This window comes from Nymphaea colorata, chromosome 2 (genome assembly GCF_008831285.2).
Source record: "Nymphaea colorata isolate Beijing-Zhang1983 chromosome 2, ASM883128v2, whole genome shotgun sequence".
NCBI classification, from domain to species: domain Eukaryota; kingdom Viridiplantae; phylum Streptophyta; class Magnoliopsida; order Nymphaeales; family Nymphaeaceae; genus Nymphaea; species Nymphaea colorata.
In genome coordinates, this window is record NC_045139.1 from 16,258,706 (window position 1) to 16,286,700 (window position 27,995).

The 27,995-nt window shown below is 37.8% G+C and overlaps 2 protein-coding genes across 2 annotated transcripts; one reads left to right on the forward strand and one right to left on the reverse strand.

The window, feature by feature from the left end:
* Positions 1-1,946: 1,946 nt before the first annotated feature.
* Positions 1,947-4,419, reverse strand: LOC116246795 (LRR receptor-like serine/threonine-protein kinase FLS2). The gene has a single exon (XM_031618658.2). The coding sequence runs from the start codon at positions 4,015-4,017 to the stop codon at positions 2,218-2,220; it is 1,800 nt and encodes a 599-aa protein (XP_031474518.1). The 5' UTR covers positions 4,018-4,419; the 3' UTR covers positions 1,947-2,217.
* Positions 4,420-20,341: 15,922 nt separating this feature from the next.
* LOC116247459 (transcription factor SRM1) lies at positions 20,342-27,784 on the forward strand. Its single transcript, XM_031619640.2, has 3 exons — positions 20,342-20,353; positions 22,099-22,622; positions 27,067-27,784. Exons 1-3 carry the CDS (start codon positions 20,342-20,344, stop codon positions 27,557-27,559), a joined length of 1,029 nt encoding a protein of 342 aa, XP_031475500.1. The 3' UTR covers positions 27,560-27,784.
* The last annotated feature ends 211 nt before the right edge of the window (positions 27,785-27,995 follow it).

Consider the following 27,995-nt stretch of genomic DNA (forward strand, 5'->3'; position numbering starts at 1 on the left):
CTTTCTCCGCTTAAAACTATCTTACAATTTCGGAAGAACATACCCTCATTTTCTTCAACAGAAATTTACAAAAACATATTCAAGTACAAATACATATTGAAGCCCTCATGAAATAATAAAAATATGGTTAAGTTTTGATTTCTTCTATTTAATCGCTTACACACTTTAAATATAAAATAATCAGTACCGTTTTAATAAAAGGAAGCCTGAAGAAACTGGAAATTTCTGAAAATTCATATAAAATAAGTGGATTCTTTGATAAGAGTTTGTCCTTTTCGATGATGTAAAATTTGAAATTGAAGTCGTTGTGATATTTTCTCTTTTAAGCCATAATTCCTTCATCAGAGGACCGTTGAGGAAGAATTAACTCAAGAAAAATTCTGCTTCTTCAACGTGCCACAAAGAGCTTGCTCTGGCACCAATTGTCATTGCTTAGTAGCTGAGCTTGCTAGCTAGTTGTAAATGTGTAGCGCTAGAGTTTTAGTTTGTTAAGAACCATCACAGAAGTTGGTAGAAGTTTGGCAACAACAACAACACGTTGTTACTGTCCCCATGAATCCATCTCAAAAAATGGGTTTCGTTGAATGGTAACAGTGTGTACTGTTGTCAAACGATCCCGAAGAGTGTTAATTTGATGACTTGGGGACACTGCTACTTTTCTGTTGCAAGAACTTGCTCGGGAGTTTTAATCTGCTGGGCATCGCATCGCAGGAGAAAGCAGTATGTTGAGAATGCTGCTGAACTCGATGGGATGAATATGAAAAGGTGAAAGAGGAATTTGAAAATGTCAATACAACAATAACTTGTTCCTTTTTTTCTTTTGTTGCTCCTGCGATTTTCTTTTCTGAACGTCTTTGGCCATGTTTTGATGGCGCCCATGAATGGCATTGTGGCAGTTTGGCCTTATAAGCACCGTTTAATATTTGGGTGACAGGTAGAGATGCCAATGGATTGGATTTAGAAGGGAGATGAGATAAATTTGCCTTAGAAAAATCGGATATGAAAAAAAAAACATCCAATTAAGAAATCATGTTCAAATTCAAATTTAAAAGATGGCATCTGACCAATTCAGATTTAAATTCATTTTCAGTTTAAATAAATATCTTATATTCAATGTCTATAGTTTCACACATTTTGAAAGTTTTGGTTCGTAACATACATCCACAATGCGGTTCGGATTCAGTTGTGTATTTGAAAATCAGATTTGGATTAGATTTGGGTTGTAAATTTAAATATTGGATTCAGATGTATTGTGAGAGGATCAGTTGAAAGGATGTGTTGATATTACATTGGTCTGAGAATTTTTATCTGCTGTTCTTGTTCCAAGCTGTGCGGGATATGGAGGTTTAGTTGTTCTTTGCTACCCCCAATTTTGTGGGGTCATAGATTGGACAATAAGAAGGGAAATGAAGGGGATTTGGAACTCTTCCTCTGATTCGCTTCTCTCCCACAAAGGGATGTTAAAGATTCACTCTGCCGTGAAGCAATGAGGTGGCGTGGTAAGAATAGAAACCGAATCGAGGACCGTTTCCAAGATTATATCGAAATCTGATGGATGGGATTTATGGGAGTCTGAAAAATCCGTAAAAAGACAGATCCTCTTCGTTATGGGATTTATGGCGTTTACTTTTATTGCCTTGCATTTTCTGGCCTGAGTTTATTTTAGCAAAGGACGTGGTTGATATATCCACTTTCAACTTCACTGCGATCACGAATCATCGGCTGCCTGACCTCTTTTAAGTTTTACCTCACTGCAATCGGTTCATCTGACTGAAACTTGTTTGATCAGGAATCGTCTTCTACATTCTGATTCTCGTCTTAGACTTTGTCCTTTCTGCCTTTTCTTTATTTTAAAAACTATTGTTGTAAACATTTAGGAAACAATGTTTCCAATTCAAGGTTTTCTTGCTCAGTCAATAAGCTCTTACACCGTGAAACAACGAAAATAAGATAGAATTAGCAGTGATAATTCAGAAAAGGAAAAGGGTAGTACATGGGGATCGAAACAACTCTGGGCCACAAGAATAAACTAGGAAAAAGGAAATAAAAAATCAAGGATAAAAAGAGGAACTGAATAAATGTCAGTCGGTTATCAGTCGATCAGTTAATCGGCCTCGAACTTGTTTACTTTTTTATGATATGATGTTCGGTTGAGGAAGGTAACCAGCAAGGATGCGGAGGATGGATTCCATTGTGGCAGCTTGTCTGCGCTATGACTCACCTCTGGAGCTCTGTTCTGCTGCAGGATGGAAGCGGAGCTCCACATAAGCATTGGTTGTGCGCATATGCTGCTGCAGGGAAGACGTTGAAAGGCCTCTTCTGTGGTATTTGCCCACAAAGATAATTGCTTCTGAAGTTTGCATGCCTTAGGCTGCCAAGGGTCTTAGGGATGTTCCCTCCAAGTCTGTTGGTGGAGACATCAAGCCATTCTAGAGACTGCAATTGGCCCAAGTTTGCAGGGATGTTACCCTGAATGTTGTTTCTTGAGATATCCAGCCTCCGAAGATTGACCAAGTTTGACATTGAGTTGGGGATTGTGCCTGCAATTCTGTTGCTACACAAATCCAGTGATCTTAGATTTGAACCCTGCCTAAACTCAGGAAGTGTCCCTTCAATCCTATTCCAAGACAAGTTCACAATCTCCAGAAATTTGCCGATGTTGTTTGTGATAAATGCAGAAATGGATCCATAAAGCCTGTTCGAATGCATGTCGATGAGAGACAGCCCACTTGGAAGGATAATTCCTGATACATCTGATTCTAGCATATTGTTTGACAACTTTGCTGTGTCTAAACTTGTCATTGAGACGAAGAAGTTGCCAATTTGACCCGTCAGGGAGTTATCAGATAGATCTATAGAATTCAGGCTGGAAGCATTCGAAAAATGTGGGAGTGGCCCTTCGATTCTGCACCCTGCAAGGTGGACATCTCTCAATTCTCTGTTCGCAATCCAAGCTGGGACACTACCCAAATGGAGATTGTTGTATGAAAGATCGATGCGCAACAGGGAAGGCATGCCTTGAGCAAGAGAAGCAGGCAACGGGTCAGAAAACCCGTTTCTTGAGAGGTTAAGATGCCATAGGTTTGGTAGTCTGCTCAGTGAATCTGGAATGGTGCCTGTAAGGAGATTTTGGCTGACAGAAAGAGTGCAAAGAGATCTCAAATTACCAATCTGGCGTGGGAGCTCACCAGTAAGGTGGTTGTTGTTTAAAATTAAGCTGTGAATATACGGCAAGTTGCTAATTGAATTTGGTAAACTCCCACTGAATTCATTGTCAGATAGGTCAATATATTTGAGATTCTTCAGTTCCCCAAAAAAATCAGGAATGTGCCCAGACAAACTATTGGAGCAGAGGTCAAGGGACTCCAGGCGACGAAGTTTTCCCAATGTGGACGGAATTCCTCCTGTTAAGACATTCTTCCCCAGATTTATCTGCACCAGATTCTTTAGGCTCCCCAGTTCTGGAGGAACAACTCCCCCCAACCTGTTACCACTGAGAGAGAGGGCCTCGAGCAAGGTCAACTTACCCAAGCTTGAAGGAATACTTCCTCCCAGCATGTTGTCTTCCAAATACAGTTGTGTGAGAGATGATAACTTGGAAATGCTTTCAGGGATCGGGCCCATGATCTGCTTCCCTGAGATCAACATGACCTGCAAGAATTCAAGGTTACCTAAAGAAGGGGAAAGGACGCCCTTCATGAAGCTGGTGCCATCTGAACCTGCTTGCAGTTGCAATACAATCACCCTTCCTGTTTTGGTATCACACTGGATTCCCTCCCATGCTCCACAGCAGTCTTCACCAACCCATGTGGACAGAAAGCCTGTTGTATCTCTCAAAATGCTGGATTTGAAGCTCAGAAGAGTAGCTCTGTCTGAAGCAGCGCAAGTGGGGTAGGCTGACTCTGTTTCTGCTGAAACCCCAGGTGAGTCGAGAAGAAAATGGAAGCTAACAGCTAAAATGAAGAGCAAATGGAGAATCCGTCCGTGTTCTCTCATTTTGGACTTCAAGAGATCCATCAAGTTATGGTTGATCCTCTCTGTCTCACTCTCCTATTTGCTGGGATGATCTTCTTCCTCGGGTGCGGAGAAACGCATAGTGACCGGAAGGGCGTGAAGAGGAAAGAGGAGGGGAGTAAGGCAGGGAAAGCTGGACGCATGAACCTAGGCCTGCGTTGTTTTTATAGGGCCTGCCCTTTGCTCGCTTCGTTTGTTTAAAATTTTTTACTGTTGTTTCCTTTTAATTCCCTTCACATGGATGTTCGTGCATGTGCTTAGCATTGATGACGAGCATTCGGGACGTCTTCCTGTTGAATTACGAATTTGGTTCTTCAAAGTTCCTCGATGGAACGGATTAAGGTACCAAGAAGAACCAGCTGGTAACATTATTTTATTTGGTCGGAAGAATGTAAGAGGTCCGGAGTTCAGATTTTTTTTTTTGTCCTCAGTGAGGCAACAACGGCTTGATTTTGGTGCAAAAAGAAGAATTTTCCTTTATCTGCAATTTAAGCAACGAGAGATCTTCCTCGAAGCATGTCACTATAGACGGTCCCAGAGATTTAGACCATTTTGCAGACACTTGACTACCATTATATTTCTTTTTCAGCTCTTTAGTACTATTGGTCCCCAAATTGTCAAAATGAGCCTGAATCATTCCCAAATCAATCCGACTCAAATTCCCGATTTCATGCTTGTCTTATTTTGTTTTTTGCCTTTTAGTTTCAAGCATGCAAGTATAATAATAATGTTTTGCTGATTCAGAAACGATTCGGAACAGAATCTAATGAGTTGATCATCCTGTCTGTTCGATTCATTTCAGAATCAATGGTTACTTCCACTGCTTCTGCTGTATCCTAGCGATTGGGAATGTACAAGCCAACTCAGATGCAGAATATTAAGTAAAGATTGCTAATTTCACTAAATCTGGCGCTTAGAGAAGTTGGGTTGTCTGCTTTTCTGCAATTCATGCAGGTACTTCCTCCATGCATGCGGTCTACAAGGTCTTCTACTACTGCAGAACTCAGGAATGATGAGATTCTACAGAGACCTTTACTAGAGGTAACGTTGGGGAAAGCATGGGGCCGCTGTAGTCGGTGAAGAATGAAAGTGTCGAAAGTTATTCCTTCTTTTGGCTCTTGGCAGCGTGAATGGTGGCCATTGCACGCCAAAGCCGCGTTGTGATTGGCGGCCAAAGATGGCAAAGGCCAGTAGCGGTCCCTTATGCATCCCGATCTTGGCCTCGAGGGGCCCCAATCGGATATCTGTCATTTCTGTCTCAGGGCTATCGCTTCACAAGATAACAAAACCGGTGGAACTCTGTAGGATTTAGTTGTTTTGATATCTAAAAGGAAGATTTTGAAACGAAAATTTATTAAGAGCATGCCATGAAATGTTGTTTAACTTTCTACTTTCAAGAGTTGAAGTGCTCTGATGCATAGTTTCATTTTCATGGGTGCTACTTTTTCTTGAACTGTGAATGGTGGTTGTGCGACACTCAAGTTAAAAGGTGTACCATAACCATCACGAGCTGGTTGTGCGACACTCAAGTTAAAAGATGTACCATAACCGCCACGAGCTGAACCATGTGCGACTGTGCTTCTTCTCAGCTCTATTTACTTACTCTTTTCTCTTGTTTTGGTGGACTTCTTTTGAATCAATAGCAATGTGTTGTAAACGTTTGGTGCAGCTCGAAGATGCTGGTGATGCCTTGTTGGCTTCTTACAGTAACGTAGTTTTCCTGAGCTGTTGTTGGGGACCATGTTTCTTCCTTCACGTATGAAATATATAAAAACAAGCTCTCTGCGGTGAACATCCCGGAAGAATGTAGATCTCAAAATCGTAATTGCCGCTTCGTGCAAGGGCCATAGTCCCCTTCTTTTTGGCCCTTTTGCCTAACTACAAGCAGCATTCCCACGGCACATGTCTCTTGTTTCCTCCATGTGGCTCAATCATGTCGCCGCAGAAGAAACGCCATTGACGTTGGCAAGGAGCACATTTGCCCTGCACCTACTTTTCTAGAGTGCTCGTCTAAGGAAGGGATCCTTCTTTCCCTTTTTTTTTTTTTGACCTGAAAAGGGAAAGAACCAAGTCAGTTGGCACTGATTGTCCTTCATTTCTTAAGAAATGAGACACTTTTTTTTTAATATTTATTTAGGGAAAGCCGGTAAGGTTTGGGTTGCTTCTAGGTAGATCTACAATACATGAATCATGATTCAACTTAATATCGTGCTTACAACCATTTATAGTCCAGAAAGGAAGTCATAGAATTTGAACCTCAACCCCTTTTTGAATATGAAGCTTGCTGCCCAGTTGTATTATGCCCTTTCATTAGTGGATGTATGCTATGTCCATGCATGGATGCAACTAGAAGTCTAGAACTCCATAACTTCCATATTATGTGTATATATTTCCCCTTTGTGCACATATTCCCCAAGTGAAACTCGTCAGGTCTTTCATTAAATTATGGATGCTGCACATATTTTACATATACTTATGATACGCATGCATGTTGTATGACATGTATTTTGAGATTTTGATGTTTATTAAAAAAAACTTGGCAGAACGTTTAGAGACTGAACTCTTTTCAGAAAATGAGGTCATCGTGTTCAGCTCATTCTAGGTTCTTAGGATTTTGAAACCGAGTTTGGCTTAAATTGAGACCCACTTTTTACCCATGGTTCTTACAAACTGCGGCCATGAATGTAAGATCTACATTGAACTTCAAATTTGAGATTCATAGTTTTTAAGATGCAAAAATTTTACAAATCCATGATATAGTCTGCATTTCTTTCTCAAAATTCATATCCTTGTAAGGACCTGAAACTTCTCTAGAGACTCACTATGCAGTGGGGGGCCACCCAAAATCTCAAATGGCCGCAGATTTCGGATCAAGGACGCCATCTGACATTCAACCTGGGAACCCTGCGGGACAAAGGCCAAAGTTTGAATATCAGGGAACCTGCCGCTTTTTTTTTCTCTGAATTTCATTCTGTCCTAATGGATTATTCTCTATTCGCTTCACATACAGCAACTTCTCCATTTCTAGATAAAAAATTTTCCATTCCTGTAAACTATAAGAAGGAGAAATTTGGTATCCCTAGGATATCACGGGCTCTTGAATTGCCTCTACATCTAGCCCCTATCTATCTATCTCTATCTCCATTGCCATTTCTGGGTGTTGGTTTGTTTGGAGAATCAGAGGCCTTTCAAGTATTTTACTGTTATCGCTCCCTTTGTTTTAGTGCATAGATGGCGGAAGAAGAAGAAGAATCTTTACTTTTAAAAAGTACTGAGATAAAAGCGAACGTGCGTTCATTGCCACAGCAGAGGCATCTTTTCGAGCGCTGCTGTTTCTTTTCGTAGAGAGACGGTGCTGGGTTTTTTGGGATTGGGAGGATGCCAATCATTCATTCTTCTTCCTGCCATGTGTTGCTGGAAGGAAGGTTGTGGATGCAAAGCTTTTCGCTTCTTCTGTCTCTCTCTTTTCTCTTCTCTGCTTGTCTTCACCACCGCTGAACTTTTGTATTGTAACGATGTTTACCTTCATCATGGGGCATGGTGCTGCTTCTGCCCTGCCACCAAAAAGGCCGGCCACAATCCACATTGAATTGAAACCGCGTCGCCTGCTGTCAGCTGTCCTCATGTGCTTGCTTCAAGCAATTGAAGAATCTCCTCAATCAGGCATCAGACCGACTGAAACCGGGTAATACCGGATTCAATAATAACAAAATTAAAGAAAATAAAGAAGCAAGGTATCTGACCAGTCAATGGTTTTGCTCTTTCTCATCTTCTCTCGATTAAACAAAGAAGATTTCTCTAGCAGTTGGTGTTTTTACAGTGTATCTTGGAGCTCGGAAGGACATGACCCAGATTTGCATGTACCGGGAATCCTTTAAAAGGATCACCTGTTGCTTCACTGTTGTCACATTCAGTAAGCTTCTCACAGAAGCAATGAGGAGGTCCAATGCACAGCCAGGCCTGCTTTATGCTTCATGAATGTCAATTCATCAGTGTCGAAACCGCAATCAGCGGGCAACTGCATATATTTTGTTCAGTTGGTTGATGTTCTATATTCTAATCATACGGATGTGGTACTGTAATCAACATATTTAAGATCTTAGACATGCAGTCCATTGAAAGATTTTAGATATGCTTTCTTAGAGGAGTTCTTTTGGAAGCTCAGGTAAGATTCTGTAACTGAAAGACCAAGAAATTCTACATTGGCAATCTTCAAGTTTTTGATTCATGTAGAAAACTAACTACACGTCCAAACAAACTGACATAAGGGAGGAGTTCTGACTGCTTGAGATTGCATTCATATTGTTGGAAATTCAGAGAAATGATTAGAACAGGTGACAAGTGTTGCTTACCTGTTCATCTCTTGATCAAAGATACTCGCTCTTTTGATCATTGATAGGAAAAATTAAACTACCTCCATGTTCAAACAAGTGTTGCAGAAATTTTAAAAAGACATGCAATATAGTGATTCATGAAGTATAATTATACATTAGTGATCAAATTCAAGTGCAATTATGTAGCATCCAATTTGTTGTCACCATGTGATATTTTTGTTATGTGCATACATTGCAACAAAAAATTCTGCCAATTACATCCTAACTTTTGCTTCGGTTAGACGTTATACAATGCATCTAAGCAAGTACAGCTACCATTTTCTGCAAGCTGCAGCTGTGATAGCGTAGGGATGAAAACTGCAAGCTGCAGATGGGACTTGGGTTTGGATCCAGGCCATGCCATCATGGTTAATGAGTCCGACTCAGCCTCAGACTTGGACCTGCTATCGGAATAGATATCCGCATTCGAGTAGCATAAGTTCTGACTTGCTCAGATTTATTGGATCTTGTACTTGGACTAAAACTGCTATACAGATCTCGATCTGGATCTAGTTCTTCATTAGGAAATCCATCTAGAAGAATGCAAATTTGGGTCGGTAATTGAGTAAACCCCACCCATAATACTATTAACGAAAGGCATATATCTTTCACCTTATCACTAATTGATTAATCTTTTTCTTGTCACATCATCAGTTCTTAATGTTATGAGAAGTAAAGATTCGCTATTACTATGGGATGAATGCTATCACTTTTTGTTGTATAACCAATATATGAAAGTTTAACAATGAAAAGTAAAGTTTGCAAAAAAACAAAAATGCTTAAAGAACCCAAGGTGCGGTCTAGCACGACTAGCCGAAGGAATCGGATTTTAATATTTGATTAAGAAATTAGATCGGATTCGGATTTAAGAAATGACATCCGATCGGATTTCAATATACATAAATATCCAGTTGGATTAAGGTCAGATTTTTTGTTAAATAAATATTCTCTATCAAATGCACTCGATTCAAAATTTGGATTCGGATGTGAATACAAAAAAAAAATCAGATCATGAAATCAGATTCATATGCATATATAAGTTTCTTTGTTTGTTTTTGATTCTGAATTCGAATAAACACACAAATAAAAACGAAACATACACTAGAAATGCATTACTTTAATGAGTTATAAATGAAGATTTTATGAAGCGGGTGTGGGTGGTGCAAACAAAGGAGCACGCCATACACCAGTTACCAATTGCAAACACCATAGACGCATCCAAAATCACATTAATCTATGACCGACCAATTACTGTTGAAGCCGATCGAGACTTTCTATCACTTAAGAATTAATAATCATCTTGCATATCCCGAACCCTAATTCTCATCTGATCCGATTTGGATCCGGCTGTTCAGATCACGATACTCATTGGATCCCATCTAATTAGTTTGGATTCAGGCTGCCTGATTTCTTGGGTCGCCGACAAAACCATTTATTTCTCTTATATTTGGCATATCTTAATAAGGAGATCTGGTCAAAAAAGGTTAAAAGCACAGGAATCTTGCCACAAATTTCCGGTGAATGAGACGAGGGACCGGGTTTGAAACCAAGGGACCCGATTCTACTCTTTCATTAGATACTAGTCGTCCTAAGCAGTTAAGATACGGTTTCTCTCGTTTTCTCGCATTTTTCGGTTCTACCAAATATTAAAGGATCTTCTCAGCTACAATGTATTCAATTTGCAGAATATGGTTAATATATATATATATATATATATATTATTTTGGAAGTTGTCATCTTTAGAGGTGTTTAATTGCCCCGGATCTAAAATCTTCAAGATTTGAAAACCATCTTAAATCCGACCCTTTCAAAGTGTAAAAAGGTAAAATAAGGATTTCAAGTGGAGAACTTAGGTCGGACTTAAGATCCTTTGTTTGATAAACCATAGATTTTACCTGAAGTAATCAAACACCCCCTAAATGGATGAAAGGTTTAGCATTTTTTAGATTGGTTATTGAATCCGATCGAGTTTCTTGGCTCTTTCCCCAAGCCCTGGTTCGATTACTTTCCAGTGTTCTTTCATTATCTACCGCTTTCTCAATACTATATCTTCTCGTTCTCCATAGATAATTTCAGCACACGATTGAATTTTGGCATGATCAGCAAGCCAGACCAGCTTTAATTAACCTGTGATATCATAAGACCAGTTTGACATTATATCTTTCTTTAGCATACTTCATTTGCAATTTTTTCTTGAAAAAAAAGGTTGACATAGCGTTTGAATCAAAATTAAAAAGAAAAAAAAAATTGTCAACAGGTCTCTCACCTTCAGAATGATTTTCTTGTTGTTGGGAAAAAAAAATTAAATCAAATTTTCTTTAATTAACTTTGTATTATCAGATTATAAACTGGGTTCTTGGTGTATTCAATTATTTAGAGAGAGAAAGTCACGGAGCTAACCTGATCCTGTCCACGAAAAGCCTGAGTATTTAATATTCTCAACCAATATTCGGTTCTTGAATCCAAACGGCACTGCCTCTTCAAAGATGAATGACGTGACCCAACTGAAAGGGGCCAGAATCGTTTTCCGATCAAGAAAATTAAAAAAGTTTGGACTTTTCAAAAGAATGTGAAAAAAAAAATATAAGAAACTTATAAGCAGTAAAGGTTCATCTTTTTTAATGAATTGAATAATGGTTTATAAGGTTCAATCAATTGGAAAAAATAATTGAGATTAAAATTACTAATATCATATGCTTAATCATTTGAAAAAACGATTAATAAATGTTAAATTTTATAACGTTTAATATAAAATTATTTGTATGATGTTGAATGTGAATCTTAACCACGAATTTCTACCACGAGAATATTATAGGAAACATAAATAACAAATAGCAAGGTAAATCTTGATTCGTAGTCATCAAGTCATCAAAAATTTACTTAAAAAAACAACAGTACTATAGAAAACGCTCATGCAAGGCTCGAAATAAAACAACTTCTTCATCATGTCACCTTGGTATACATCTCTATGAATCAGTGACAAAGCCAGAAAAATTGGCTAGAGAAGCATTTGCTCAAAAATACTCATATCTAGTGCGACACTTATATATATATATATATATATAATAAAGAAAATAAAAAAAAGCTGTCTAAACCAATCACCAGGTGGTTTCGCCACTGCTCTGAATAATTTTGTTCAGCTAAAATTTACTCTTGCTAACTTTATTCAACAAAGTCGCCACTCATTTCAACTTTTTGTGTTAGCCAACTACAAAATATCACGTTTTTACTTGTTTTACTGTTTTACGGAGCATTATAGTGAGCAAGACCCGTCAAGTTTGCTGCTTCCCTTTGGCCACCCTATTAATTATAGAGTTTTCCCAAACAAGAATACCCGTCGTATAGTGAAAAAGAAGGACTTTTGAACTTGTTTGATGTGAGTGGGGTATAAATCTACCTCAATCTTTGGATATATTAATCGAACAGTTACATAATGTTCTCGCTACCGACAACCAAAAGGCATAAATCTACTTCAATATTTAGATGTATTCATCAAATAGTTACATAGTGTTCTTGCTACCGACAACCCTTTAAAGTGCAAGAAGGTCAGTCTTTCTCATAAAAAAAAAAAGGTTCTCTTTCCATTAGCTAGCTAACAATCATCTTATTCAAAAGTGATGATGCTGGAATAGGTTAGTTCCTTTCATTTTCTCCTACTTTCAAGGTAGTATTACACTCATCAATTAAAATATTGCACACCTCACTGTTTTGCAATATAAATGAGTAATACCAACTGAAAAAATGTTGTCCTTTGATAAAATGCAATGACAAAAATACCTTTATTAAAATTAAAAAAAACTTTTTATGTAAAGATAAATAAGGATGTGAAAAAAAATCAAAATGCCCACTATTTTATAAAAACATCAAAAATACTCCCTTATCATGTTTGGTGCATATTTATTGCATGCACTGTGATTGTGATGTGCACGCAACTCTCTCTCTCTCTTTGACCTTCTTATTTTGTAGAGTTTTTTCTTAAACGAAACAGTAGTTCCAGCGTGGCAGCTGTTCTTATTTGGTATCTAAACTTTTTTCAATAATCACAAATATTGAAATTCTGTCATCCAAATTTGAATTATTTTTCATTCATTTATTAGAGATTGAGTCCATATTCACCACCAGCAAGGGGCGGAGGGAGGGGAGGGCCCGCCTATGCCATGGCTCCACCTTGACCAATGAAAAAAAAATTACATTGAGAAAAATAAAATTTTTTAATTACATTATGTATTTTTTAAATTTGAATTCAATTTGGCCCTACCGAAATCCAGAGGTTGGACTGAAAATCCTAGCTCCGCTATTACGGCACCAGCTTATTTTTGGTGATCGGCCATTGAATATAATAATAATGTATTAACAATAATGAGAAAGCGAAGACATGTGATAAAAAAATACATATGTGCTCGCCTTAGTTTGTATCTAGCAAGTAATAAATCGACCACAACAATCGATGTAACCAAATAAATAAATGAAAATCGGCTGTTTGTGGGGGCGCATTGTCTTGGCCTACCCTCACCTTCCTCATCCGAAAATGGAAAGACGTACGGCTCACGGCAAACGCTGAGCAAGAAAAGAGGAGGAGAAAGATTTTTCCTTTTTTTTTTTCCCCAAAGGGGCCCATGTCATGAGAATAGACAAAAGATACTCAATCCTGCTATAATTTAATATAAATTTTACACAACCGCTAATATTTGAAAAAAAAAATTGAAAAGCAAATTTTGAAGTTTCTAATCTAATGGCTTTTTATAGCAGAATAGGGACAGATTATGTGTATTTTTTTCAGCTTGAGCTAGTTTCGAGAGACATAGTATAACTGGTCGCAGTTTGATTCTTAGCTCTTCCCTCTAAACTTAGAAGGTGAACAAAGGGTATCTTATTTTTCAGTTAAGCCCGAAACAATCCTGAACTCTATGAAAAATAAGAACAATTTCGATCTGTCATGGAATTGTCATTCAAGATGGAACATTGATACTTATAATATTGGCAAAAATATAATTAGGGACTTGTAAAATACAGAAAAAGGCAGGGCCATGTTGGTCTATGTCTAATATTTGGAAAAAACAAATCGGAAAAGAGAAAAGAAAGTAAAGGGAGGTGGCCAAGTCTAGGCCGTCGTTAATGAATACAAAAACAAAGGAAAGCGACTGAAGGAAGAGTGTAATGCAAAAAAAATATCTTGCTTTGACCATTGAATTCGCTTGCTGCCAAGGTGCTTACGCGGTGCCATCAATAATTTATAAACGTAATAAAAAAAAAATCATGTTTAATCTCTGGTGAGCATCCAACAACTGCCCACCAACCACCCAAAATAAAAATATATATCTCTGTTCGGCTGATATCAGACTGAAACAATAAGATTTGTTTGCCCATAGTACACAACATATACTTGTAAATTTATATAAGCATCACTATCAGGAGTTCATTGCTTATAGGAAACAAAAGCTAGAGTGTGTGCATTTTTTTCTTTCTTTGGGGTGAATCTAAAAGTCATATATATATATATATATATATATATATATATATATTAGAGAGAGAGAAGAGGGAGGGACAAGAACCGGTCCACTTGCACCGCTCATTTCAAGAACAACATTACTACCCAAGACCATTAGGATAACATGCTTCTAGATTCAAATTGGAGACATAACCACACTACACCACCCAACTCAACCGGTTGCGCTACCCATCACTTGGTATATATATGAATTAGAGAGATGTCAACACATTGGATTTGAATCGGATGGATATCATTTACTATATCTGATTTGTCTGATGTTCACATATTTGAATTTGAACTGATGTTTAAACTTGAATGGAAAAAGATCTACAATATTTCTCAATTTGGACTTTAAATTTGAGCTGCATCTGACTTTCAAATACACAACTGAATCTGGATCACATTACTATATATTAAAAAACCAGAATCCAAAATGTATTGATATTGAATATAAGATATTTATTTCACTAAATCTGAATTTGACTGGGTATTTGATTAAAATCAAATCTGCATATGATTGGAAGCCATTTCTTAGTGAATTCGACCTGATTTCTTGATCAGATGTTGCATTTTTTTTTTCATGTCTGACTTTTTTTTTTGAAGTAATTCAGTTGGACATCCAAGCTAAATCCAACTCATTGACATCCTTAATTTAAATAAAACTGATACATCTCAAAGTTTTAGAACATATTAAATATACATATAGTTCATGGATGCATTAGTTAGACTTTGTAAGGGTGTGGAGATCAACAATTAAAACTTCTGGTGAAATTTGAAACATAAATTGAAGATGATTTATTTTTAAAGTTCGATACACCAAAAATCTATTTGCACGGCTTAATTTGTTAAAAAAATATTATTTAAAGAGTAGTGTCTTATCAAGGTGTCACCTTTTTAGATGACACAAATATACATCTACCTTTCCACTCAATGCATTGATTAGGAACAATATTCAATGAATAGAGACCGAGAGGGATCGAATTTTAGGAAAAACAAGGGTTTCTAAGCAAGCATGAGAACGGTCAAATATGAATTATTAGGTACGCTGATGTTAACTGCTTGAATAATATGGTTGAACTGCTTCATAAATGCACCTTATTTTCCAAATGACGTAGAAAGTTGCTTTAAAGAAAATATGATTTTTTTTTGCTTCTAGAAAACGACATCTTTAGTAAAATACCCTTTGATATATATATATATATATATATATATATATATATATATATATATATATATATATAAATATATAAAAGAGAAAGAGAAACTGGTAGGTGTTGGATGCTTAAATACTAGATAAATAAAGAATAATTTCAACCATTGATTTTTTCAAATGAACAAATGAGAGAGAAATTAAAAGAAAAAGGAGGCAAGACATTTTAATCATCTAGTATTAATTCACTTTTTTTTTTCTTGTTATACACTATTGGTCCAGCATCTAAGTATCTCGCCCTTACTATTTCTTATATCTATAAATTTAACTTATTTCTTTTGGAACGATTGCTTGAGTGAGAGCCAAAGTGTTTATTTTATTACATTTTCTGCGCCTAAGGTTCAAGGGTTGCATTGATACATAAGATAAGGGCTACATAACACTTCATTTTCTGCATCCCTTCATCCCTAGTAATATAGAAACATGACACTTATGTCATTGGAATTAGTAACGGGCCGCCCACCAACCACTAACCCAATCCTTCCACTTGTTTTCCCATCGCTCTCATAGAACGAAAGGCCAAAATAGTAGTAGGGGAAGAGAAGGAAGGGGAATAGGTATAGGGGTTGGAGGGGCAGGGGACCACCCAAGTAATTGCAAGCTTGCAACAACTGGAAGAAGATAATGGAGCCAAGTTGGTTAAAAAAATCTGCAACCTTATTAAATATCTGGCCCCTTCCCCCTCCACCTCCTCCTCTAAACCCGCACACTTTCCCTTTCCTACTTAAATCATATTATATATATATATATATATAACTACAAACCAAGTTTTAAAACTGATTAAAATCAAGTTTAAACAAAACCTTTTTTCTTTCTAACTAAAACACCCTTCTGTGGCCGTAACAGCCTTCATGTTTTTTCAGCTTTTACGTCCTGTTTGGTTGGAGGGAAAGCGAGGGAAAGGAAGGGAAAGGAAAAGAATAAAAAGGAAAGAGGAAATGAAAGTATAGAAATGAGAGGGATAGTGTGAGAATAAAAAGACTTTTTTTCTTTCGTTTCTTTCATTTCCTTCCCAATGTTCGTTTTGGGAGGGATTGCATTTACACTAAATAATCTCTCTTTTTCCTTTCCCTTCCATCGCAGTCAAACACACTTTCTTCCTTTTTCTCTTTTCTAATTAGCCAACCAAACAAAGGAGTGATTGTTCAATCCCTCCCTTTCCCTTCAACCAAACAAGCCGTTAGAATAAACACAACTAGAAAACCAATAATTTGGGCTTCGTTTTTAATCTTAAATGACATTTAATATGGTGTGACGAGATGAATGGAAAATGATATTTTAAGACGTGTGTGAGTTGTTAGGATTGGAGACAAATTCGACAATCATTGGGCAGGCAATCGGCGCTTGGCGCGATCTCCTGTCCCTCGTATAAGCCATTTTGGGTGTCCACCAAACGGATTTTACAGCCGCTCTGAAGTTCAAGACTAGGTCTTCCTTTTAATCATATTTAATATATTTTTATCTCTTTTTTATTATAAATATCACATTTATATTTTAATTATGGATACTTTATTCATTTTTTAATTAAAATAAGATCAAGCCGGGTCAGACCTGGGCCTTGATGGCCGGCCCAGGGTCCCGGCCGGCCGGAGCCCGACATCTATGGGGCCTTGTTTCTTCTTTTGCTATTTAACTTTTTTTTTTTTCACTGAAATAATTTTCAGGGAAACACCTTTTCTTTCCTTATTAATTAGAAAAGGTGCCTATCCAAAAGATTAATTAAACAAACCTCAACCCGCCTCTCCCTCTTCTTTCACGTGGAAGGCACAGTCAGCCATGAACCCACGGGCGTTTCTCCCTGCTGACTCTGGAAGTTCGAATTGGCTGCCGCTGCTCTGTTTTTTGTGCCGTCCGACCGGCGCTGGCAACCCGTCTGCTCTCTCACCTCTGCCATCTTTCTCCCTTCTCTCATCAGCCCACATTACACACCACTTGCTGTCGCCATAGCCGCCGGCGCCGCCGCAAACCGCCACTTTCTTCCTCTCAATTCTCATCCGTCGCTGCCATTACTGCACTTTTGCCCATCCCTCTCTCTTTTGTTTGTTTCCTTTCCTTTTGAAAACATGTAAAGTTGATAGAGGCTCAAGAATCCAAGTGCTGCCAGTAAACATGAAGGAACAAAGAAACGGAGAGAGGAGTTTAGGTGGTAGCAGCAAAATGGAACTGCTCAAAGCATATATATTTTATGTGCTTTCTTCAATCTTTTTCAGACGATTGAAGAATGAATCTTACATGCACGATTCGCATGGTTTATTTCGCAAAAAAGTGGTTTGGATTGTGCGATTATGACAAATGAATAATTTCAGTACTATAATTAATGGGCCACACAAAAATTGATGGCTAAATAAGCAATGCGCTTCCCTTAGCAAGCATGGCTCATTGTGTGTTTCCTAGTAAATAAATGATGTCACATATATTTAAGCACTTCCAATTAAGGTCGATCATGGTCTGTCTAGCTACCTTTTTAATAAGATCTTATATACATGAGTAAGCCTCTCCTTTCCAACAATATGAAAAGATAATCCTCTGTATATATGGACATTTTATAGAACAGTATATTAATTAGTAACTATTGTAACGCTTCGCTCATAGTAGTAAAATTAAATTTCTGTCCAAAACAAGGTGATGTACAAGCTGGTCTTTGAGGTCATGAAGATTGCATCAACTACACGAGTTCTAATGGGAATTTATGCATGGAATTCAAACTCCAAGAATCGTGTCAAATTCGTACTCTTCTTCCTAGATTCTGACTGCCCATCTAGAGTTTGAAGGTTTTATAATCAATTGGGAGTTTGAAAACGTATTTAAGTTATAGAAGAAAGGATTATTTTATTAATGGTAGAAATTATTATTAAAGTGCAAGTACGAATGCAATTTTATGAATAAACGCTAGAATTATTAGGAATTTACTTTTTTTTTTTCGTTATTTTTTTTCCATAACCAGACAAACCATTAAACCGGTGTTTAATAGCCTTGAATCTTAAATAAAATGCTGACATGAAATCCCTTTTATTTAGGGCCCATAGACATCCAAACACTGGATTCATATCCACTATAATGTGAACATTGGGTGCGCGAGAGGTTTATCCTACCGCTCGACGCGAGGCCAGAATGACCCCTCATTCTTTCTGTCTTTGGGGTCCTGAGCTGCGTTGGTGTCAGCGATAGCAACAGTGCACCATTCAACTTAGATGCCGCGCCCTACCACCTTATATAACGTGAACATTCGATATTCTCAAAATGTAGTGAAAACCTTATATTTGAGGTCCGACGGAAACGAGTCTGATCTCAAATCATCATATTTAAAATCCATAATGATCACCTTGGATCCAAGGTGAACACTGGTCCAAAGTAAACAAATGCCCCGTAAGCATTTGATTACTTCACATTAAGATCCATGGATTTGATGTGGATCTTATCTAATATGTTGATGCTGATGTGGCAAAAGATCCACCGTAAAATCTATAGTTCATCAAACTAAAGGATCTTAGGTCTGAGTTGAAACCTTTTTTTTGTCCTTTATATCGTTGAGAAGAGTTCTGATTTAAGATCAAATGGAAAGGGTCCAGTCTTAAATCCATGGTTCTCGAACCTTGAAGATTTTAGATCCTTTTCGGCCTGTTATTTTATACTTTTTAAACATTATACAATTCCGCTACCTAGTTGGTTTGCTTCTACTATCTCGGGTGAGATCTTGAAAGCATATCCTTGGAAGGCGAAAATTAAACAAAAGAGGCAGAGCAATGAATTTTTCATTTGGGAGACCCAACTATAGTTTCAAAAGTTTAATGTGGGCTGACATATAATTTTTTTAAATTTTTATATAAGGCTAAATGGCTACATGGAATTCCATGCAACTTTTTTTTTATTATTTAATTTTAAGGGGAACCATAATCCCTAGTCGACCTCTGTTAGGACCCGACCAGTTGCGACTACAAAGTGCCTTAGGGAATCAATAAATTGGAGGTGGAAGATGCCACCCCCCATGTGACTGAGGCACATAGAAAAGGCCTCCAAACTAGCACCATCTATTCTACCAATTGATACTGACTTTTTAATGTGAAAAGTCTATATCATTAATATCATTAATCATATGGCTAATATTCATGTTGGAAATTATAACGTTATTGGAAAAAAAATGAGAATCAAAGATAAAAATGATGAAATCATGTTGAACCAAGTCTCAGTTTTACTATTTTAAAGCCTTCAGTTTTCTTGTTATCTTAATAGGGGCAGATGTTTGAGGAGTCTGATCCGTTTGCTTTTGCCTCCAAGATCCAAAACTACTTTATTTGGTAGAAACTATACACTCCGCTCAACTAGAGTGTCACACGCTCACTGTTTATTGTTTGTGAAAGTAATGCCGATGAGAGTCAAACAGATGATCAAACTCTTTCATACGAACAGTCAAATCAGCTATGCTACACCTTTTGAGGATTTTCACTGTCTTAAAAAGATGTAGGGGATCATGAACAAACCTTTGAGTAAAACTGATTTTGTCAATACTATGGACAGGGGAGGAACCAAGGCAGGGCCGCTTGGATCTTGGCTCCACCTCAATTTTTTTTTAAAAAAATTTTATATGTACATTTTAAAAAATATCACTTGTTTTATATGAAAAAATTTAAAAAATGATATTTTGGCCATAGTCAAAATTTAAAAACTTTAATTAGAACAAATTTTTGAAAAATTTCTGGCTTTGCTCCTAACTATAAACCCATGAGATGAAAAGGAAATTGTAGATGTAGGGACATGCTTCTCGTTTTCTTTCCTTTTTTTTATGGTAATTCCATTTGTTTAAGAAGCTCAATTTTACAACTTTTGTTCATCAGTTGTGTGAAAATTTGTAGGTTTTTTCATAATATATTTCTCCATTTTAGTGTTTTTAACTTGGGTTAAAGCGCAGAGATAAAAATATTCCCTTATCAATATTTGTTTAGTGTTGTGACGAACGTATTAAAATTTTCAAGAGAAAGAGAGAGACGGGGGTGGGGGGGGGAAAGAAACACTACAGTGCAAACTTGGGTACCTATCACTTGTCAGCCATTAAGTGCGCGTGGACTAAAATTGGACCTTGCTTTTTCCATGTTTCGTTCGAACTCCATGAACCAACATTGCAGGGATGTTAATATAATAATGCAAATATTTAAAATTTGAAACTCTTAAATGTATATTCTATTTCTTTTTTAATTAACTTCTTGACAATAAGAATTTGATGAGAAAAATATAAATAACTGTTATATTTCCGATACCATGTTATTCCAGGTATGCCTTTTCATGAATGTTTCTTAGAGAATAAAACTTTTATATATATATATACGTGGAAACATGAAAAAGAAAAAAAATCAAATATTAAATAACAAAAATACTCATCACATAATCACAATTCAATTTATATATATATGTATATATATGAAAGTGCTAAGACATTTATATGCTATATAGATAGACAAAAGCAATCAGGTCTTGATATTTTTTAAATCGGTGGTTGTGAAAAGAATAAGCAAATGTGTGAAACTAACAATAAGCAACAAAAATGTCACATCACCTTATGAAAATCTTGAAAACTCGAAGTATATATTAGATATTATGAGGAAAAAAGTTAACCATTTGATTTTTGAGCTGTATAAACTCCAATTAATCTATTTAATGTACATATTAATTCTTTTAAAGTTGTATACTTTTAAACAGTTTTCATTTATCTCTATATATAATTAAATTTACATAAGATATCACTCATAATGCTTGAGAGTGAGAAAACCACTGGAAAGCAGGACAAATTAAAGGGACTGATTTGAGTTTTTCTAAAAGACAATATGATATTTGGATTTATTTTTAATAAACTGAATTCTTAATGAGGACAACAAAGTTAGACAAGCTCAAAAGTTCGTTTGGTAAAAAAATCAACAACATCCACTCTTTTATTTGTCTCTCTTTTCAGTTTCTTATGTTTATTAAGAATTTAATTTAGTTTCAAATCAATAAGATGCCAGACATTGTGCCGTATTGTAACAAAATTATACTCATTATTTAAAACATTATAAACAATACTTTATCACAAGAAAACTTTTTTAACAATAAATTTTTAATTTTTAACCATATGAAATTCGTCATCTTAAACTCCTATGTTTTTAAACTGACTTTCTTATGATTATTACTGAACAGACAAATAAGTAAATGCTCATTTTTAGTTCATCAAGGGAAAGCAAATCCATTTAAGGAGTGAATCTACCGATAAATCGCATCAATTTACTTCGATACTTTCACCTGAGCCTGGTAAAAAATAAGATTCACCCCAAACAAAACCCGGACGCTTTTTATCTTCAATATCTCTTTCCTTGTTGATGTTTTTTTCTTATTATTTTTGACTGCTTATTTCCAACCGCCGTGTGCTGCGTCTGCCGGCGCTGGATAAAAAGTTCTTTTCCTTTTATTGCCGTTGCCGTCCTTTCCTCTTTGGCTTTTTTTTTTCCATTTCTATTTACCGCGTCTGTCTAGGGTTTAAAAATGGTCAGTAGATACAGTGTGTCTTCGCTGTCTCCCTTCCTCTCATGACTTCATCTTCCTAATTTCTTCCTCTCTTCCCTCCCTTGTTTCCCCTCTGTCTCTCTTTTCGTTTCTTTTCATGTGTTCTCTTTGTTTTGTGCTTCCCTTGTTCGATGGTCTTCTTCCAATTTCCCGTGCGAGAAAACCCATTTCCCTGTTCATAATTCGTGTTCTTTCGTCAAGGTAGACGGAATTTCTGGGGTGCTGGGTCACGGATATTCTCCCTTTGCGTGTCTGCGTTTAATTTTTCCACCCCCTTTCCTGCTCTCCTCTTTCTTACCCTCTTTTTCTGGCTGACATATCTGTCTCTCTGCCGGTTGTGAAATTATTTGCTTTCCGACCGATTCTGTGCCGTTGGATCTGCAAGAATTTCTGATAGCTGTTTTGTCCTTTACCATCTGTTTCCATCGGGTTTCAGTAATCGGACTCGGGATTTATATTTTTCTAGCTCGTTTACCTTTTAGGATTTCTTTCTGGGTAGGTCGGTTTTCATTTTTGGGAGGTTCTCTCGTCTAAGTGAGGGAGAAACGGGGAAGTGCTGTCCCGGTCGGAATTTGGACGAGGGACTAGATGACAACCGATTGGGGGGGAATTCGGTGGCGGAAACGGTGGACGGTTCCGAGTGGAGCAGGGAGCAGGAGAAGGCGTTCGAGAATGCGCTTGCGACTCATCCGGAAGATTCGAGCGACAGGTGGGAGCGAATTGCTTCATCGGTGGCCGGGAAGAGCGCGGTGGAGGTGAAGCGCCACTACGACGTCCTTGTGGAGGACATCGATGGGATTGAATCCGGGAGGGTGCCCCTTCCCAGCTACGCCTCATCCTCTTCTTCCGATGCGTTTGGGGATGCATCTGCCGAGAGTGGAGGTGGAAGGAAAAGCGCTCATTTTGGCGCCGTGCAGAGCTCAGAGTCCAGCCTTGGTGGAAAGACTGGGTCCCGGTCGGACCAGGAACGACGCAAAGGGATAGCTTGGACAGAGGAAGAGCATAGGTATTCTTCTGCCGCCTTAAATTTCTTCGCTACTACTCGATTTGCGTGCTGGTATCCAATGAAAAATCTCCATGGCTCTTTATTCTAGCTTTTACATAAATCTATTTCTTGGTGGAACTGGAAGCTGGCAACTTTAGTCATACTGGTAAAACTACCAGTACTTGAGTTCCAAATGCTTACTTTTCATTTTCTGCTGGATACTCACCATGTGCAGAAATGGTTCCATGTACGGTCTAGCTGCCGTTGAGAGAATTTCTGTTTGTTTGGTCACTTGGTATTTTGTGATTTCAAGTGTTGGATGTTTCCGCTGTAAATATTATCTTCTAAAATTCATTTTGAAATCATTTGTAATTTGTCTAAGTTAAGGACAGCAACTTTGGTCATTTTCCAGGTTCTATATCCTCGTGTATCGTTGGTAGTAGTGGTGGTGAAGACATCTTTTTACGGTGTTCTTTCATAGTCAACATCTTTCTTATTTCTTCGATGATTCTGCTTCAGGACGACACGAATTTGGTCTCTGGTTAATTTTGTTCTACGTGAATGGATTAGGATTGAGATTTTTCTTCCACCTAGTTGGTTTCCTTTTCATCTTCAGTGATGACATATGCTGGTCATGCTATTATTGGGGTGAATAACAACATTGATATTCAGGTTCAACTCTGAACAGAGCTTCTGAAAGTGCATCTCTGAACAGAGATTCTTGCTCGCTTGTGCGAAAGGGTGATTGTAGACCCTTGAGCACCTGATACTTGATACTAGATTTGGTCAGTTGTACCTGTTGGTTGTAGAGTTGGCCAATCCTTTAGGGAAGCTCTGGATGTCTAATCATGTACATGCATGCGTTTGACTTTTAGCACACCTGTAATGTGTGAAACCAGTTTTAGTTTTCTATCTCTTCGTATTTGCTTCTTACCATTGAGTCTGGTAAATCTTTAAGTAATACTTAGGCCGCAACAGATATGTTCCGTTAGATGTTACAATTGAAGGTGAGTCCCTCATGTGAAAAACATGGGGAGGTCCACATTTTACCAGCTATGTTTTATTCCCATACGCGAATCGTGTAGCGTTGAGTAATGGGTAAATAACTATATTGTTGAGTAGTGGCCTAATTTTGGGATTTGCTGTAATTACTTCATAAAACCCATGGGATGAGGATTTTAGTTTAGTTTTTGCCATGTATGACTCTTGAATTTGGGAGTTATATCATTATTATGGTGTGTGGCGGCTCTTAGAACACTGTAAAGTAGCAGCCCAATTCCACCATCTTTTTCCTCACAGTTTCTATCTCCTGGAAAGGAAAATTAGCCTTGTCATTAATGGCTTTTATGTTCTTAAGGAAGACGAAGTATGGGACTTGCTCGGAGAAACTTTGTCAAGTACTTCGTAGTGGAACTGCGAATATTTTAGCTTCTGAGCTTCGCATCTGGAATTCTTTAATAATCTTCTTTGTTGTCTACGAGTCACAGTCAACATGGACCATTTTGCTGAAGCTAATACTTTTTCTTTGCAAATTATCGTTCCATCCTTGAAGGGGCCAAAGACATGTATTTTTTTTATTCTATATGCTTTTTTTCCCACTTATCTAGTTTTCACATCCATATCTGCGGTGGCTTGTTATAGAAAACACTGATCCTCTTTAAATCGATTGTTGATTCTCTGCTTTGCCAATTTTCTCACCTTTTTGTCAAGGAAACAGAGAACATGGACAAACACATTTTAGCATGTATTTTCACATCTGCTGATATGCAGCATAAAAGCACAAGGCTTCCTATACTTCAGTAACCAATTGCAATGCTCTTGTAATTATATTGCCTATGTGAGATATTATGTTTTTGTTGTTGCTGCTACTGTTATTATTGTTATTATGTATGTGATACTGAATTTGGGTTCACATCTAAGTCACATGGGTAAAGTCCACGTACTCGTACTCGTGTTGCTGTACCCGTACGCAAAATGGGTACTTGGACACTCTCGGGTACCTTTAGATTCAAATTGCTTAATTTTAAGTTTGATTTAATTTTTTTCACCTTACTTTTCATTCTACTTAAAGTTATTATTCATTAACATAGTAACATACTAATGTTTTTTATTTATATCACTTGTTTACTAAAATGTTGCTTTCATTTTGATTTTTTGTGTTATTTTGCATATATAGATACATATATCCTGCCGTACCCCGTACCTACATTGTTAAAGTTGTCGTGTTCGTACCCATACCCAAACTGTACCCGTACCCATGTGACACCTACTCTTAGTTCATTCTTAGTTGTTTGTAAATAGATATTCAGGTATAGCAGGCTGGTGCTAGTCCTTTTCTACCGGCTCCATCTTCATTTTGGAGATTTTGTGTGAGAACTTGATCCATCGAAACTTATTGACATTGGGATAATAGAGGGGCCCTTGGTCAGCAGATCATGTGTGTAAATATCCACTTTAGCTTTTTAGTTATTTTATTTACATCAGTAGATACAGTATGCCCCAAAATGTTGGTACAAAGAAGTCATGATTTTTTTTATTACTAGACTGGATTTTTTGTGAGTTGACAAGGTTAAGAATTGATTGACTTTTTTGATCATGTAGAATCCATCTACATATGGTTGGATTTGTGAAAAACCGCAAACAGAGTTCTACGGGGCTGGACGGTTGATGTAGTTCATGGACGGCACATTTCATGTGTGTATGTGTGTGTGTATAAACGTGTGTCCATCTGAAACAGGAAAACAAAACAAAGGGTGGGTGAACTTAAACTTCCACACCACAAGGGAGATATTACCGACTGCTGGTCATCACTTTCCAAGTCCCTTTGTACCTCTAATTCACGTCACCCGACATATCCAACGAGCTGATGCCGGAACAATCCACAACATGCGAGAATTTTATTCTCTGTCCAATACTAGATACTCTTGCACCTGCTGTTGTGTCTGTGCTAGTTTGCTAACAGCAAGCACATTGTAACCTCATGTGAGTTTCCATACAAGAGTGCTTGATTATAAAAGTGCAACTAGCCTTCTGGGCCAATCGGAGTACCCCAAATAAAATGGACCGAAATTGCCTTTTGAGTGCCTGCAGAAGGTGGTGAAACCTTACCTTTGAGCACACGGCATTGAAGACACATGCAGGTAGCATGGTATCTGAAATAGGGCATGAAGGACAAGTGGCGCCAAAAAGAAGTTAGAAGTATTGATAAAATTTTTAAATCAAGTCCGTAAGTGAAACGTGGAGGCTGAGACTGGTAGCTGGTTACGTTGGTTTTATAAGGAGCTCACATAGGTAGATCATATTGATTGAACCAGAGAATGATGAGATGGCAAGAAGAGGCGATAATTTCACAAGGTTGGTTAGACAGGAGCTTCTGAGCCCTCTCAAAAGGATGTAAATCCAGTATAAGGGCAATGGACGAAGCAGTTAGGTTGTACTTAGATTTTCGAGCTTGCATGTCAAGGTGAAAAGCATCTTAATGCTCTCATCATATTAGTAGAGGTGAATGGTGTCCTTTCTTATTGTGAACAGAAACGACTTAGCTTTCTTAAGTCCTTTGTGTTTCCTATACTACTACTTTCATCTCTCGTCTCTCCAGTAACTCCCTTCAGTAGACTCCATTCGCTCTCTGTCACTTGATTCTGATTGTGATTCCTAAAAGACTGTTTTTTCATCTTTTAATGAAGGATTATAATACGAGCTTCTATCAGGGGGTCCTGCCCAAAAGAAAATGTTAATTATATGGTCAGAATGAGGCAAGCAAATCTGACCTATGTTTATATGCGCTCTTCCCTCCTTTCTCTCTTCCTCCTCCACCCCCACCTTCCCTTACCCCCCAAAAAAGGTTAAAAGGACATGATCACCTAAGATGCTAGATAATGCCTGTTTATAATTTTACTAAATAGGTGAAACCCATATATTCGCTACTCAATTTACATGGTTTGATAGTGAAGTTGTTTCTCCGTTGCCTTGCCCCGTCTCTGCATTCATAACTTTCATGTTTGATTTTGGCTCGGTATGTGCTGGCTTGGGTGCACTGTTTGCAATGTATGCAATTAACGTGGAGATTTGTTCCTGAGCTTTTTTTATAATTTTTTTTAATAGAATAGAAACATCATGATGGCGTCCAGTTTGCATCAAGTTGTTTCTTACCCATCAAGAGGAAAAAGGGGAGTAGCAAAATTGGTAAACAAATACTTGTTGTTGGTGATCCTAGAAAAAAATGCGTCTTGTAGAATGTAAATTCAATCGTGATTTCTCTTATGCACGCCAAACTTTATCCAGAATGCAAGTGAACCAACTTAATTTCAGTGTTAGCCCTCTGTTTTGCTTCTTGACGTGGATTTTGATCGAGTGTTTATTGATAATTATTCCACTTTTGCTGGAAAACAAGCAACTTTTTTTTTTTCCGATGCTGGAACTGATTTCTCATACTCCGCACGCACGCTTATTTTGTCGTGTTCAGGTTGTTTTTACTTGGTTTAGAGAAGTATGGAAAAGGTGACTGGCGTAGCATCTCAAGGAACTTTGTGATCTCGAGGACACCTACCCAGGTGGCTAGTCATGCACAAAAGTACTTTATTCGCCTCAATTCAATTAACAAAGACAGAAGGCGATCAAGCATTCACGATATCACCAGCGTCAGCAATGGCGACATGCAGGCAGCTCAAGGTCCTATTACAGGACAGACGAATGGAGCTGCTGTATCAGCTGGAAAACCTGCCAAGGCAGCCAGTCAGTTGCCTGGTGCTCCAGGTGTTGGTGTATATGGGACTCCTATTGGTCAGCCCATTGGTGGGCCGCTTGTCTCTGCTGTAGGAACACCGGTAAGTCTACCTTCTCCTGGGCATATGGCGTATGGAGTTCGTGCGCCAGTCCCCGGTGGCATGGTACCAGGTGCTCCGATGAACCTTGCTCCGATGGCATACCCAATGCCTCAGACTTCGGCGCAGAGGTGATGGGCAGGCATTGCCCAAATGTATAAAAGAACGGAAGGGATAGAATAGTGAGGGAGGCTGTTGTAGTTGTTTCGTGCTATTTGTCATAATCTCTTTGGGGGATTAATAAGACGATGGTTCAGTATTGGGCTATTTTGCATTCATACTCCATGGGAATAAGCCGTAGAACTGGGTGATGTATATACATTTCCTGTAAATGTTTTACTTATGGGAGCATTATGATTCTGTCGTCGCCTATCTCTCATTCCATTCCTCTCCCTCAGTAGTGCTTTCCTTGCTTGGTTGAATTAGAACTTCTGATATTGGCATGCCTGAGCTTGTGCATGCACCTGCACACACAGACAAACGTGCACACAGTTACTGGTTTATTTTGCTTATGTACTTTTTGAATCTATGCTCGTCACTTTTTGACCGACGGACTGCTGGTAAGAACGTC